Raw genomic sequence first — 14,733 nt, forward strand, 5'->3', positions numbered from 1 at the left:
GGAACCACGTCAGTGGTGGCACTGGCGATCACAGTCTCGGAGGTGATGGTATCGCAGGGAGTGCTGCTAGCCTCTTCGCCGGGGGCAGGGCCGCTGGGAGTAGGGACAACAGAGCCAGAGCTGACACCGGAGGTAACACCGGTAACGGCAGGGCCAGTGGGGACTACATCAGTAGTAGCGCTGGCGATGACAGTCTCAGAGGTAATAGTGTCGCAAGGAGTGCTGCTGGCCTCCTCACCCGGGGCAGGACCGCTAGGGGTAGGGACAACAGAGCCGGAGCTAACACCGGAAGTAACACCAGTAACAGCAGGGCCAGTAGGAACAATATCAGTGGTGGCACTGGCGATCACAGTCTCGGAGGTAATGGTATCACAGGGAGTGCTGCTGGCCTCGTCACTTGGGGCAGGGCCGCTAGAAGCAGGGCCGCTGGGAGTAGGAACAGCAGGAACGCTCACAGACTCAGAACCGGTAGGGCTGACATCAGTGGGGGCGGGGCTGGAAGGATACTCGGTGGTGGCGCTGCCAATGACAGTCTCAGAGGTAATGGTATCGCAGGGAGTGGTGCTGGCCTCATCGCTAGGAGCGGGGCCGCTAGGGGTAGGCACAACAGAGCCTGAGCTAACACCGGAGGTAACACCGGTAGTAGCAGAGCCAGCGGGAACGGAAGGAACGTCGCTGCCAGTCGCACCGGCACTGGTGGGGACAGGAGTCGGCACAAGAGGAGTTGAGACAGCGGGAGTAGAGGCAACAGGCGTAGAAGCGGGAATGCTGGGGACAACGGAGCCGGAAGGAGGAGGGCGGATGGGGACGCCAGATCCGGTGTCGCAGCCAGAGAGCCACTGGATGATGACGAGGATAATCTGAGTGTCAATCTCAATACCAGCAGCACCACCGCAGACGGCAGCGAGCTGAGCACGAGCATCAAGGGAAACGGAGACGAGGCTCTCGCCAGAGATGAGAACAGAGATCACACCACGGAGGTTAGTGCCGATAAGGGTGTCAACAGTTCCGGTGAGGAACGAGGTGAGATCAGTGAGAAGACTACCGCTCACATCAACCGCGACATCGGCAGAAACAGCAAAGGTAAGCCAGAACAGAACAACAGACTTGAGTTCGGCACCAAGACGGCAGCTGGAGCCAGAGAGCCAGATAGCCAAAGCGGTACGGACTTCAACGCTGAGATCAGCAGCGAGACCACCCTTAGCACAAGCCTTGAGGGCGGTGAGGATCTCAACCTCAAGGTCAGCAACAATGTCGGTCTCGAGGAAGGCAGAGAGGGAAGCTTGGGCACTGGCAACCAGAAGTCCAGACTCTTCAACGAGGCTGCCAATAGCAGCACCAGCGGAGATAGTCGCCAAACCACCGGAAGGAACAGAGCCAATCGAGACGACACCGGTTTCAACTTTACCCTCCAACCAGGCAAGAATAGAGACCTTCAGCGAGTGGCTCAAGGTGCACTCCGAGCCAGAGAGCCAAGCCTTCAGGGCGGCCTTAACATCCGCGGCCAGATCGGCGACAACACCACCGCCAGCACAGAGGCCAAGACCAGCCCTGATGTCGACATCGAGACCAAGACCAAGGTGTCCAGAGAGGAAGGTAGACAGGGAAGACTGAGCCGAAGCGCTGAGCACAACTTCGGCAGCAAGATCGGTTGAGGAGAAGACACCGTCCAGGGTCACATACAGATCACCCTTAGCGGCAATGTCGGCACAAGTGGGGATGAACAGTGACAGTCCAGCACAGACATCCACGGACAAGGTGGCGGAGGCTCCGCCTTGGGCCCAGGCCACGAGGGCTGCCTTCAAAGAGGCATCAAACTCAGCATGAGCCTTAAGCCATGCAACCAACTCCGCACGTGCGTCAGCATGGATAGTACCAGCGGTGCATCCCAAAGCACCACCCTGGAGGGCCGCGGCTGCCTGAGCGCTGATTCCCTCGAGGATGGTTACTGTGGTGTGGCCACTGCTGCCACCGAAGAGGAGGCTGATCAGGCCGGCCAAGCCCTTGGTGACATCCTCAATCCCTTCTCCAACACCCTCACCAATATCGGCAATACCCTTGCCAATACCTTCCAGAAGGGGGCCAAGAGTACGGCTCTCGATATCAGTGGGGTAAGCAGCAACGGAGCTCGCCAGACCGGCGAGCAACAGAAGGTTGTTAGCACGCATTATGCTAAGATATCAACGAATGACTTCAGAAAAGATAAAAGAAAAGATGACTGGCTGTTAGCAGCCAAAGTTTATTAACGACAGACTGGTAAATAAAAAAGAACAAGTATCAAACAAAATAAAAATGAAAGGCAGGCCCCGACTGAAGAGACCAAGTTGAAGCGATTGACGAAGGCTTGAAGTTCAGAGAGAGGTGATCTTCGCTGGGGTTTATATACCCCTGAGGCGTCTGCTTCCATGGTTACTACTACCTTGTGCGATGGAGACCGCACCCCAGCCCGGCTTTCCCTCATTGGAAGTTAGCACACGGCCCCTGGGAGTAACTGGAGTATCTGTGATCGAGCCGGATCTTCAAGGCCAAGTTAGCCGGGTGGATCCCTAACTGCCAGTGGGAAAGCAAATGACATTGGGCTAACGTTTAGTGTGGAAACCTTCGAAACACACCAAGCAGGACGAGCATACTATTTCAGGCAACGGGGTTCACTAACTCGGAATCCGAACCATGCAGGTCGCCAGTCTGGATCACAGGCTATACTTCGGCAGCAACATTCTCCAGAGCCCGGCAGTCTGTGGGATAGTACTGATCACAGACCAAGGGCCCTTTCAATCAGTTCCTCAACCCAGACTCTTCTAAAAATGGACTAGTACGATGAAGCCATTGATTCACAACCTATTAGCGCTAAAGCATAGGAGTAGGAGACTAGGAGTTGACGGAAATCGGAGGAAAGAATAGAAATCAAAAAGGAAAAAGTCAAAAACCAACAAATGGTGGATTCCGGTGGAGTCCACGCACTAGAAGGAAGCGTTGGAAAAAAGAAAAACAAAAAACCATCGCGTCGTAGACAAATAGTAACTTGCTCCAGGGGTTGGTTAGCAAGCACTGTCAACAGAAAACGGAATACTGCGACTTTGCTATTAACATTGACCAATGATGAAAGATCTCTATCTCTCCTTTTGGCAAGGAAAACGATAATCGTCGAACCGGTCTACCCCCGAGTCGACCCATGGACGATCACCACGACCGGTGTTTTGCCCTCGAGGTATTGCTCTATAAGCTTTTCATTGACTCGAGGCACCATGAGACGTGAGGTTCGTATAGTCCTTGTCAACATACGTCGGCGATTGAGTACGCAAAAGACCATGGGGGAGGAAAGCGTCATGGTCAATGCAGTGTTGAGTGCATCATATGGTTTTAATGTGCTGCATAAAGCTTAAACACCGCCTGCTGAAAGGGGGAGTTCGGATGAAAATCACCGAAAGGATTTCCTACCGAGAGTGCATACTGAGTACTAAGTACAACACCCAAGCAAATAAAAAACGGATATGGTCTTATCAACCTATCGAGACATCGCGAGTGTTAGCCGAGATAACAACCGCCACCAAATATAATAGTAATTGTTTTTCTCCAGGGAAGGCATGAACACCCTCATTAGAAAAAAAGAAGAAATAAAAAAAAGTAGCCTGGGGTTGGGTGGGCACCGTGAAACCTAGGTCAGTTCCCTTTCGAAAGGATTCCCCATACAGAGTCACGTAAGAAGAGAACCCCATCTCCTTAGGGTCATGGGTGTACGGAGTAACTGAAAATTGTGGAATGGACTTACCGGTTTGGGCACTAGTCAGGGACCAAAGACGGCGGTGCAGTAGACTAAGAGTCTTGGCTTGCTTCACCTTTCCAGCATTGGTCGACTGTCGAGACCTCAAAAATCAGGAATTCCCTGTCCTCGTGGTTGAGAGTCGAAATCAACCGATGGTGTGGAAGAGACTCACAATCATCGAGAATAAAGGAGACCTACTGTGGTCCAGGCCATATTCAGCGTCATAGTCCACAATAGTTGAATGTTAACCTCGGGATAGCCTTCCTTTGGAGATCATTACCCAAGTAAGGGCGTTCCTGGATCCATGCGTCCATGACTCCATGTGCTCTTGTGGCCTTGGTTCCTAAGGCTCCACTCCCCTCTGAGTGGCCTGAGATGCCCCGTTTGGCCGCCTTAACCGATGGGAACCAGGTTCAGATCGCGCTCAGTGAGGAATTTCCGTGCGATCAAACCAAATCGAGCAAGTTTACCTCAAGCGTTTGTTCGACTCTGTAACAAAAGTGGGGGAGGTTGCGAAGGGTTCGCAGTTTCATCACCTGCAGCTGGACTGGATCCATCTCGTTCTTCCCTCTATTCTAAGAAACTCTTGAAAACTTTAACATCCGTATCTCGGCATATTAACTGAGTTTGGTCATGGTTGACAGGAGGTTTTTTCAAGGTTGTAACCTTATCAGCGAAAGTTACCGTGATGGAGAGAATTCCTTGGATGTGAGAAGAAGAGTATCGGGAAAGATAGGTATTTTTGGATGACGATCAGCTTTTGGAGGGCAGGTGACTCTCAGGTGAACTATGTCAGGTGCATGTCTACTTTAGATTGTACTCTATACATACAGACAACATATTGAAAAACAGTGCACTCCGTATGGAATGTACCCGAATACGATAGCATTCAGTGTTGATAGTAGTAGTAATTTTGTACTCTGTACGTACTCTTGCATGCATAGAACATACATGGTGCATCAGAGAATTCGGGCATTCTCCGAGCCCATGGAAATGCCGACATTTAGTCGGTGTCGGGATACTACGCTACGTTATCTAGGGAATTTTCAAATAACAGAAGTTTTGAGGGATATAACTCCTATAATAATCCAGACTGGATAACTACTACATACTCTTTGGACCTATCACCTCCATCACTCTCGAATAACAGCCGAGACTTGCCGTAGCTATGTCCACTTACCTGAGAGTAAAGTAACCATCGTATGATTGTTTGCTTAGACATATACGCGAACTTAACTCATATTGTCTATCGTAGTATGCAGCAAGCGTACCACAGCCTATGGCTATTGAGCAGTTAGGTAATTGGCTTGCAGCTAAGATATCGGCTATGCGTTGGGCAGTCAGCACTAGTGCTTCATCCTTGGAGTGTCAGCTCCATGTTAGACTCCCGGTCTGCAGCGAACATATTAGGTAGAGATGTCCATGTTCGCTGAGAACACGTCCGAGAAGGTTTTAGGGTATGTTTCAGATTAAAATTAATCTAAGTAGGGTTGTAATGACGTTTGACTCCCGAAACTCAGAAAAAGCGAGTAAATCGGAGCCATGCACAACCTATATATAGTGACAAAAAGTACTATATATGAGGAAGACGGGGTAACTTGGCGTGACATATAAACCGTGACGCTCAGTCCCCTTATGCTGCAATAGTGGTTCAATGGCTCTGGGAGCAGCAAAACGCCAGGTCAAGTAGACCATAATGTATCTACTGTACATGATGTAGAAGATTCATGTATGTGGATAATGTGTATGTACTCTCAAGTGGCGACTGCAGCAAAAGAAAAAAGCCATGCTTTGTTGTCATCCCACCATTGCCGTGGCAACAACAAATCACGTGATAAGATACCCGCTCCCCAGCCTCCCCGTAACGTTGTTTCTTCGAGTACGTTGATCTCGACTGGTATACACAACAAGTAAAAGTCGACAACCTGGCGGCCAGTGCCTATCTGTATCTCTTGGGTAGCGGGACCGACGCATTGGCGGACGCGTCCATATGGCCTCGCTTTGAATCGTTATGTTGGCTTCCACTAACTCCCTCTCCGCAGCATATACGGGTAGTCTCCATCGACAGCAGTCATCCCGACAAATGTCCCGCGCCTCGGTCTCTCGCGCCAGCTCCAGGCGCACGTCACCGGAATTGCAGAATTCGGCCGCACTAAGAAGCAATGAATTTTCGATGTCCAAGCGCTACTCTGCCGGCGATAGCTCCGATGACGAGGTTCCAGAGCCCAAATTCAGTGCTTCCGTCAAAGCCTTGCTTGATGAAGATGGGTTAGACCTATCCCCTCGCCGGCACCAAAATGGCCAAAGCGATCATCACCAGAGTGACCGCGTAGCTTCAGCATCAATGAGCCAAGAGAGGCGCTCCCGCACAACGTCTCCCAACGACCGGTCGACCGGGAGCCCGGCGCCTCGGGTCGTCCGCATTGGACCCGGATTAACTAGTAGCGCAAGGTTTCGAAGAGAAGGATCGCATGCTTCAGGCGGTGAGGATGCCGACTCTGAAGCGAGAGGAAGCTCGCATGATTTTGTCACACCAGCTCCAAGGCATCGCAGTGTTCGCATTACTGGGTCACGTAGTAGCACGCGATCCCCCGCGTCCATATCGCCCTCCCAAAGGCGATCCGCTGATAGGAGCTCTGTTGAAGGGCATGATAGCGCAAGTCGTCTCGAAGATGGACGGATAGTAAAACATGAGGATGATTACGCACCACGTCTGGGCACCGCATCGGTATTGCGGAGTCGGAATGGAGAAGATCTGGGAATTCATAGTTCGCTTCGTGTGAAGAGGGTAGGAAGGCTTACAGGAACATTTCTGAATGGGCCAGCGAGAAGAGGCGTGCTCCGGCGGCAAAGTGAGGAAAACAATGATCCAGACAGTTACAAAGAGACGAACCCTGATGGAAACTATGTCAACGATGACTATCATTACAAAAGCACGATGAAATCATCATCGCCCAAAGTATCATGGGCAACAGACCCTAGCCCACATAGGTCGGAAGGGTACCGATCATACGAAGCTGCTGGCATTTCAGCGACTGAGGGCCCCTTTTCGAGGTCCTCCTCACCGAAGTCTTACGGGTCACACTCGAAGTCGACACCTGGCTCATCATCAGAGGCGTCATCATCCAAACATTCAAGCGCGAAGGATCAACCCGTCTTCAAAGTTCCCCCTCCGCCTACACTACCTGCAGCTCGCGACCAAGAGAACGAGCCGCCACCGACCTTCAAACGGGTGAAACAACAGGGCTTCAACTTGCTTGACAAACCAGAAAAGCTTTCAGTGGCCCATGGGGACGAAAAGAAAGAAAGCATGGAAACTCCAGCTGGAAACTCACCCAGAAAGATCCTATCAACTCGAAGCAACAATACCCCACATAGGCCGGCGCCTCCTCCCCCAAAGATGTCCGTACTCGAGACCGCTACAGCAACAGGAGGTGCGGCTACCGCGTCCTCATCCCGCAAAAAGCGCAATCAAGTATCGGTCAATCACAAACCCTTCACGCGATTAGACTGCATTGGCCGGGGCGGAAGTTCGCGCGTGTACCGAGTAATGGCCGAGAACTACAAGATCTTTGCTCTAAAACGAGTGAACCTGGAGGATGTCGATCCCGTAACATTGGCTGGCTACAAGGGAGAGATCGATCTACTCAAAAAATTGGAAAACCTGGACCGTGTCGTACGCTTGTTTGACTGGGAGTTGAACTCCGACAAGAATACTCTCAGTGTACTCATGGAAATTGGAGAATCTGACCTAGAGAAGGTACTCACGTACCGATTAAATGCCGAGGATGCCGTTTTTGATATCAACTTCACTCGATATTATTGGAAGGAGATGCTTGAGTGCGTTCAAGCAGTCCATAACTACAACATTGTTCATTCGGACTTGAAGCCCGCAAACTTCCTTCTTGTACAAGGAAGGCTGAAACTGATCGACTTTGGAATCGCGAACGCCATCCAGGACAATACGGTCAATGTACACCGTGAACAGCAAGTTGGTACGCCAAATTATATGTCACCAGAAGCTTTGGTTGATTCGAACGCATCACTCGGGTTGCCGGCAAGCGTTGGAAAAGTGATGAAGCTTGGTAAGCCGAGCGATGTCTGGAGCTTGGGTTGTATTCTCTATAAGATGGTGTATGGTCAGCCTCCTTTTGCGAAGATCGCCAAATACTATGAGCGCATCTTGGCCATCCCCAATCCAAATGTCAAGATTGATTTCCCCGCCTTTGGTGTTGGAGGAGCGCTGATACCGCCGGGATTGATCCGAACGTTGAAGGGGTGCTTGCAACGTGATCAGACATTACGACCGACCGTGGATCAACTCCTGGCTCAGAGGGATCCATTCTTATACCCTGAGGCGCAACTTGAAGGAGCTGTTCCCGTCACCCAGGAAATGCTCAACAGGATTTTGGTGAACGTAGTAAATCACTGCAAGGTGCGCGGCATCCCTAAGGAGGAAGAACTCGCGGCTTGGCCTGCTGGATTTTTTGCAAAGATCAAAGCAGCATTGGAAGAGAACGCATGATGACACTTGACTCGACTAATTTCTTTTGTTTATGTTGGCCCTCGAATATTTGTTGTTTGATATCCTGGATGATCCGACGATCCGGCGTTCATGCCTGCCTATTGGACTGGTTCTGCCCAGCATGGAGTATTTCCTTTGTTTTACACTTCTTGGATCTATAATTTTACCCTTTGGGTACACGGACTTGGTGTTTTGAGGACGCTTTTGGGCATTGTATATGAATCTTTGTCACTCATGGATGCATTGGAAGCTGTGATTTCAGCGTGGGTTTGGAGTTTGAGTATACTTGGAATATAATGGCATACACTTAAAATATAGTCATGCGCCTTATCTTTAAGAACCTGTTAGTGCGAGTAATACATGACCTACCTTCACAACAGATCTCTTGTGGTTTCACTTGTCTTTCGTATATATCTGTCCATAACTGGATTGTTCTTTTGCGAATCCTGTTCGCTTGGCGATACAGGAAGTCAAATAAAGCAGAAAGCTCAAATCCACTATCCTCTAGGCTGGGACTACAAAGACCCTCACTCATGGGAAGAGGCGAGAGAATTTAGACATTGTTGCGCAGGAGAAAGCCACCGGACTGCAGCTTCTGGAAGACCCCTCAGGGTCGTCCTTGGCTGCAGCCTCATGCATCGTCTTGATATTCTCAGCCCCGTAACTGCCTAGAAGCCTTTGAGAGGCCATGGCAAAGCTCATACACTAAAAGTCCAATAAGAGTCCCTTTCCTCTGGCCAGAGAGTGCACCATTTCGGACAATGTATCCACTGCCTGTTGCGCCGCGGCGGCGTCGTCGCCACCCTCCTGGGGCCACTCACAGGTGAAAACCCACCCTATGAATTGGGATTACGGTTAGCGTTGTCATACACCTGGAGTTTGCCATTTAACTCCAGATGATGGGTGTCATTGTGTGGCAGGACGCAAATATGGACGTACAGCACTGCGGAATACTCTCGTGTCCCATGATATTCTCTCCACGATCCTTTCCTGCCTGTACACCAGCCTTGCCCATCAACTGGATGGTATAATGCAGAACGCAGCCAGACGGAAGGGTCTTGCAGACCTCGGTCCAGGACTTGTAGACTTCTTCGTAGAGTTCCTGTGAAACCTGGGTAGTGACCGTGCAAGTAGCTCGCCTATCGCGTGTTAGTGACTAGCTGGGTGCCCTCTTTTTCTTTTTCTTTTATTTGCCTCTCTGCACTCACTTCTGGGAAACTTGGATATTTCCCATGGCTTGCGCTAACGATAGGAGGGCTCCATTTGTAGTGGGGAGAGCCATCGTCATCAGGTTTTTAAAATTATAGAAAAACTCAAAAGCCGAAGGTGGTTCCGCTGGGGTATCTCCATAGAGTAAGCCCACAGCAACGAAGCCATTGTTGAAAGTGGTGAGCAACCCAATTTTAGGGTCATCCTCCATGGCCTTCTGAACGGCAACTGTTGCTTTGTTGGTCTCAACATGGCCATCTGGATTGTAGAGGTTGATCGTGTGTTGGACATTGATCAGAGGATGAGTTTCAAGGTCGAACTGCGTGACGATACCTATTAAATGTGTCAGAGGGACGTCGAGGCTGTCTGAGCTCGCAATACAAGTAAAGCCTATAACAAAAGTATGCCACATACCATAGTTGGAGCCACCACCCTTCAGAACGCGATGGAGATCGGCGTTTTCATTCGCGTTCGCATTAATCTGTCTGCCGTTGGCCAACAGGACCTGGAGATGTCGACTGTGAGTGCTGCAAGAAAGCATATTGGGTATCTATAAAAAAAAAAAAAACAAAAGCAGCCTCCCTCACCTCAAAGTTTCTCACGCCATCCGATCCAAGACCATAAAGATTAAGCAAAGCCCCCATGCTGCCTGTTGATTAACTGTTAGGTTCCATGCCCCAAGAACATCCTCTTGAGAATGATCGTAGATCCTCACCTCCGAGGAGAAAACCTCCTAGTCTGACCTGCTGGTCTCGACCTCCAATAGCTGGCAGGTTTTGCCCCTCCAGCCAGGCATACACCTCACCCCAAGTGATTCCCGATCTAATGCGAGCAACTCCCTCCGATGTCAGCTACTCAGACTGAAACTGACGGATATCAAGAACAATAGCAGACTCATCTGCACTACTAAAGCCAGCAGCTGGGGTCCAGCACGTCTGAGACAAAGGGCATGTCACAGCTGCCTGATACTTTGACTCAACGTCTGGAGTCACTACCTTACCAGAAGACAATACTCAACTTGACAAGCGCAGCTGCCGTGCCGAAAGCCATGATGAGTAGTCAATTGGGTCTACCCGCTTTAAGTTGAGAGAAAGTGAACTGGCGCTGGTTTGTTGAAGAGCAGTCACGAGCTTAGATATACACTAAGGGGCACAGTTGGCCCTAATCACTTGATGGAATGATTGCGTTGCATCAAAGAACTACGATTAGAGATTGGCCAGCAATAGAAATATTAGCTTCACATCGGGTCCAGCTGTCAGATTTTAGTTCAGTAGTACCGGCCTTCCATAGCTGTTACCCAGGCCAACGCAGCCTTTGCATTGCCCTAGAGCTACTACTACTACGACCTACTACTTATTAATTTCAAACCCCGCCGCGCTAAACACACAATGTAATTTCATCCAATTAGTCTTATCCATGCTAGTATAAGCAATTCTACTCGAGGTATCAACCCACTGTCCTCTTGAGCTGGAGAATGCCGGCGGTGGTGGATCAACCAGAGAGCTTGACCTGGGGGTGGCGTGTATATTTAAGAACTAAAATTACAGGGATGATAGATAGTATAAGCAACCTTCCAACCTGTATCTCTGTACAAACCGTAGCCCTGGCCTTTACTCCCAAAGCTCTAAATATTGGTATATAAGGACTTTCTATCATAGAAGGCTATTATACAGTTACAGATACTAGCCACGGACAAGTTTTAATCCACCTATCACGGTGAGATATCCCGATGTCTAGAAGAGTAAGTACGGGCTAGCGTAGATCTATGGTTGTTGTATATATTTTTTAGAAATGTAAACCAATCCTGTTCAATAGCGGATATATGTAAATACTTTTATATATACACACCGTGTTTTATGCCCTTCCAGGGAGCAACAAACACCCAGAAAGGCAGTGATCGCTAGCGTGTTTTTTATTAGCTCAAACTACTAATATATATCCTATAGCAATTTGCATGTGTATAGGCAAAAGCAATCATCACAGTTAGCTGCCAGGATAATTATTCTAGAGTGTATAACGACCCTATAGCTACTTGTGTCAGCAATACTAGACTAGAAACTTATCCCATTGACATGTTTGACCGTTCGTATTTCCCCCGATAGATAGATAACTGATTTTTGCATATTAACCTCCCTATAGGCTTTGTGACCGTCGAACGGTCGTCTATTTTTCTAAACTAGGAAGGCCGGCTGACGTGAACCAATCACCTAAAGAACATGCCTACATAGATAGTAGTATACTGCACCAAATGATTTTCCAATACAATTGCAATTGGATATATATCAGAACGATACTTTTGATAAATGACATATTGCACGCCTCGAACGCCGCCGGCGAGTAAGGGAAGAAAGGAAAGCCAAAGACGAAATTTCTATGACATCAAATGGTATCGAAGATGAAGAATTTAAGTGGTGGGGCTGATTCATGAACGTTGACCGTAGAATGATTAAACGAGGAGAACACTGAGGACCGAGAGTTAGAATTCCGAGTAGTCAAAAGGGCAAATAAGTCTAGGGGGACATACGCATTGACGCATCCGTCGTTTTCAGGGTTCTAGATTCAAGGTTAGCATATCGAACGGTTTCTCTTACATAGGGTTCTAGGCATATTTACGTTACTGATCTGTGCGTATTTACCCCATACAACACGTCCACTGGTTGTTACCAGGCCTAGTTCTGAAACGTTTACTTCGACGATCTATGTTTGGGTTAGCGAGCAAAACCACCAGGGGAGGGTCAGCAGCAGAACATACCGTTCCCTTGGTCAAAACACCCAGAGAAGTGTACAGTGGGTTCTGGGGGTTCTTCTTAACCGAAATAATGGGTAGTTGAACAGTGACTCCCAGCTCAGGGCTAAGTAGGAACAACCGTTAGTAACAATTCCTTGCAAAGATGGGAAAAACATACTGTGTGACGTTCGCCTTCTTATAACGCAGACCCATGGGTCTGATGAAACGTTCACGCTTGGGGTTAACTCTGGTAAAGTCATTGCCAACGAAAGTGGGTTTCGTGATCATTCTCTTCCAGGACTTCTTATGCGTCTTCTTTCCGGTGTTGACAACCTTGAACATCTCCTCCTCACTGATACCTTTGACCTTAGGCAGAGGAACCGCAAACTTGGCGGCCTGTTCCTTACGCTTATCCTTGATAGCGCTAGAAAGTGCCTTAGCATTGGTGGCCTGGGAACGGTCGAGCAGATACTGCGGCAAAGGCGTCTTGGATGGCTCGTCGGGCGCGGAAGACTTGACATTCTTCTCCTCCTGCGCCTTGATGCGCTTCCTCATCTGGATCTTCTCGGCATGGCGCTTCTGCTGGTACAGCTTGGCCCTCAGACCACGCAAGTTCTGGGCATCCTTGGACTGCTGATGGGCTTCACGGGCTTGGCGCTTGCGGACTCGCTCGTCGTGGTCAAGACGCTTTCCGTGCTGCTTTTGCCAGCGCTCGATATACCTGGAAGTGATCAGTATGTTATGTTGGGGTAACGGAGAACAGTTGACGGAGGCAGGAGGACGAACTCGTTCTGAGGCTGTAGTTGGAAAGAATTGTTAGTTACCAAATATCTATTATCAAAGTCCTCCAGAGCGGCGCCCGAATGACTCGGAGCATTTTGATGGGTGGCCGAGCAATCTGGCCATATCGGGGGGGTCATAGACGTACCATGATTAATAAAAATCAACGGGTTGAGATGATCTGGGTATTATCAACTCTGTTGGCGGAGATGTAGAAAAAGTTCGATGCACGGATAGAGTGGCTTGGTATCGATAAATCACGTGATATACAGACCAACAAACTTCACTCTTCCAACAACCAACAAGAGATCTTCCTGCACAGCAAACGCAGTGGAATATATAAAATTAAAGATTTCCTTTTCTAAGGATAATAATTCTCGATTCAATCTCTAACCAGCAATTTTGGAACCCACCCTATCAGTGTCAATCACCATAGAAAACATTGGCACCAGCCACATCACGTGTTTAACCACATCGGGATCCACTGGAATTTCTCGCGGCCTCAAGTTCGGACTGATACAAGAACTGTCCACCACGTCCATTGCGATATTAGTCTTGTCTTTTCCAATCCGGAAAAGCAAGTGCAGGATTACGAGGAGGCAGACAATTCTGCAACAACCACAAAAATGTTTTCCCGAACGGCGCTCGCAAGAGCCTTCGCACTGCCATTCGAGCAGTCCGCCCGGCCTCTCACCACCACCTTCGGGTCCTGTCTGCGTCAAGCGTCAACGACGGCCACGACCTCGCAATCACACCCTGAGCAGCCCTCGGAACCACTAAGCGCAACACCCCGCGCTCAGACCAGCACACCTAGTCAACAATCACCCATCTCCACACCGTCGAATACCATCCCAACTACCAAACTCCCCGTGGCTCCGACCTTCACCTCCCCGTTAAAAGTGACCAAATCCCTTCTCGAGAAGTTGCCATACCTGACGACTCAAAAGCCGCACTACATCACTGCTCACCTCCACGACAGCCCCTACCTTCTCACTGAAGGTGATCACCTCCGTCTCCCTTTCTTGATGCCCAAGGTCAAGCCCGGCGATGTCATCCGTTTCAACCGGGCGTCTGTTCTGGGATCTCGTGAGTTTACGCTGAAGGGGGCACCATACATCGATGAGCGGCTATTTGAGTGCCGAGTGCGTGTTATGGGAGTTGATTCGGAGCCATTGAGGGTGAAGGAGAAGACGAAGCGGAGACAGCGACATGTGAGACAGGTGCGCAGCAAGCATCGGTATACCCTGCTGAGGGTGATGGATGTCAAAGTGAAGACTGCGGAGGAATTACTGCAGGAGGGTGCTGTTATTGTCGAGGATGGGCAGGAGGTGGAAGTCAAGGCATAAAGCGGATTCTCCATTCGCAGGATACTCGATATGAATAATGGGGGGATGGCGAGAGGCAGCGAAAACACTGCGTTTGAGTTGACCACCTCAGGCTACGGCAGGATGGGTCACGATGGTCTTTTGGGCTTGTTCTATATCTGTTGATTGGGCATTGAGGCAACATGTACAGATAGATTTATTGCACATTGAATAGTGCATTGTACTGTATTCTATATTGCAATTTGAATGTTTAACTTGAGCCGAGAAGTGTCGTTGCGATAGAAGCTAATCAACAGTAAGTGGTTTGCTATGCGTTTCTAGCACTTTGTCTCTCCACATTATGAACTAGGGCATCAATTAATCATTACTAGGTCTGACAATAATATAATACTATACAAATCAT

The 14,733-nt window shown here is 49.3% G+C and overlaps 5 protein-coding genes across 5 annotated transcripts in view; 2 read left to right on the top strand and 3 right to left on the bottom strand.

The window, feature by feature from the left end:
• Positions 1–2,550, bottom strand: part of BDV38DRAFT_166061 (putative cell wall protein) — a 2,979-nt gene extending 429 nt beyond the window's left edge. Inside the window, exon 1 of the mRNA XM_032051874.1 lies at positions 23–2,550. Within this exon, the coding sequence (XP_031910306.1) occupies positions 23–2,168 (2,146 nt within the window). The 5' untranslated portion in view covers positions 2,169–2,550. The remainder of the gene's footprint in view (positions 1–22) is intronic.
• Positions 2,551–5,690: 3,140 nt separating this feature from the next.
• On the top strand, positions 5,691–8,669 carry BDV38DRAFT_256052 (serine/threonine/tyrosine protein kinase MPS1). The gene has a single exon (XM_032055484.1). The coding sequence runs from the start codon at positions 5,775–5,777 to the stop codon at positions 8,286–8,288; it is 2,514 nt and encodes an 837-aa protein (XP_031910307.1). The 5' UTR covers positions 5,691–5,774; the 3' UTR covers positions 8,289–8,669.
• A 324-nt stretch (positions 8,670–8,993) lies between these two features.
• BDV38DRAFT_295494 (FAD-binding oxidoreductase) lies at positions 8,994–10,915 on the bottom strand (the record flags this gene model as incomplete). Its single annotated transcript, XM_032062716.1, has 8 exons — positions 8,994–9,124; positions 9,228–9,427; positions 9,497–9,830; positions 9,912–10,002; positions 10,085–10,146; positions 10,213–10,348; positions 10,382–10,509; positions 10,885–10,915. 8 exons carry the CDS (start codon positions 10,913–10,915, stop codon positions 8,994–8,996), a joined length of 1,113 nt encoding a protein of 370 aa, XP_031910308.1.
• A 572-nt stretch (positions 10,916–11,487) lies between these two features.
• On the bottom strand, positions 11,488–13,199 carry BDV38DRAFT_256053 (rRNA-processing protein NSA2). The gene is made up of 7 exons (XM_032055485.1): positions 13,154–13,199; positions 13,012–13,022; positions 12,404–12,946; positions 12,250–12,349; positions 12,111–12,194; positions 12,022–12,050; positions 11,488–11,959 (listed from the first exon to the last, which is right to left on the bottom strand). The coding sequence occupies exons 1-7, from the start codon at positions 13,154–13,156 to the stop codon at positions 11,944–11,946; spliced, it is 786 nt and encodes a 261-aa protein (XP_031910309.1). The 5' UTR covers positions 13,157–13,199; the 3' UTR covers positions 11,488–11,943.
• A 339-nt stretch (positions 13,200–13,538) lies between these two features.
• Positions 13,539–14,664, top strand: BDV38DRAFT_256058 (mitochondrial 54S ribosomal protein bL21m). The gene has a single exon (XM_032055486.1). It carries the CDS (start codon positions 13,632–13,634, stop codon positions 14,349–14,351), a length of 720 nt encoding a protein of 239 aa, XP_031910310.1. The 5' UTR covers positions 13,539–13,631; the 3' UTR covers positions 14,352–14,664.
• The last annotated feature ends 69 nt before the right edge of the window (positions 14,665–14,733 follow it).

Source organism: Aspergillus pseudotamarii, assembly GCF_009193445.1.
Source record: "Aspergillus pseudotamarii strain CBS 117625 unplaced genomic scaffold BDV38scaffold_56, whole genome shotgun sequence".
In the NCBI taxonomy this organism is placed as follows: domain Eukaryota; kingdom Fungi; phylum Ascomycota; class Eurotiomycetes; order Eurotiales; family Aspergillaceae; genus Aspergillus; species Aspergillus pseudotamarii.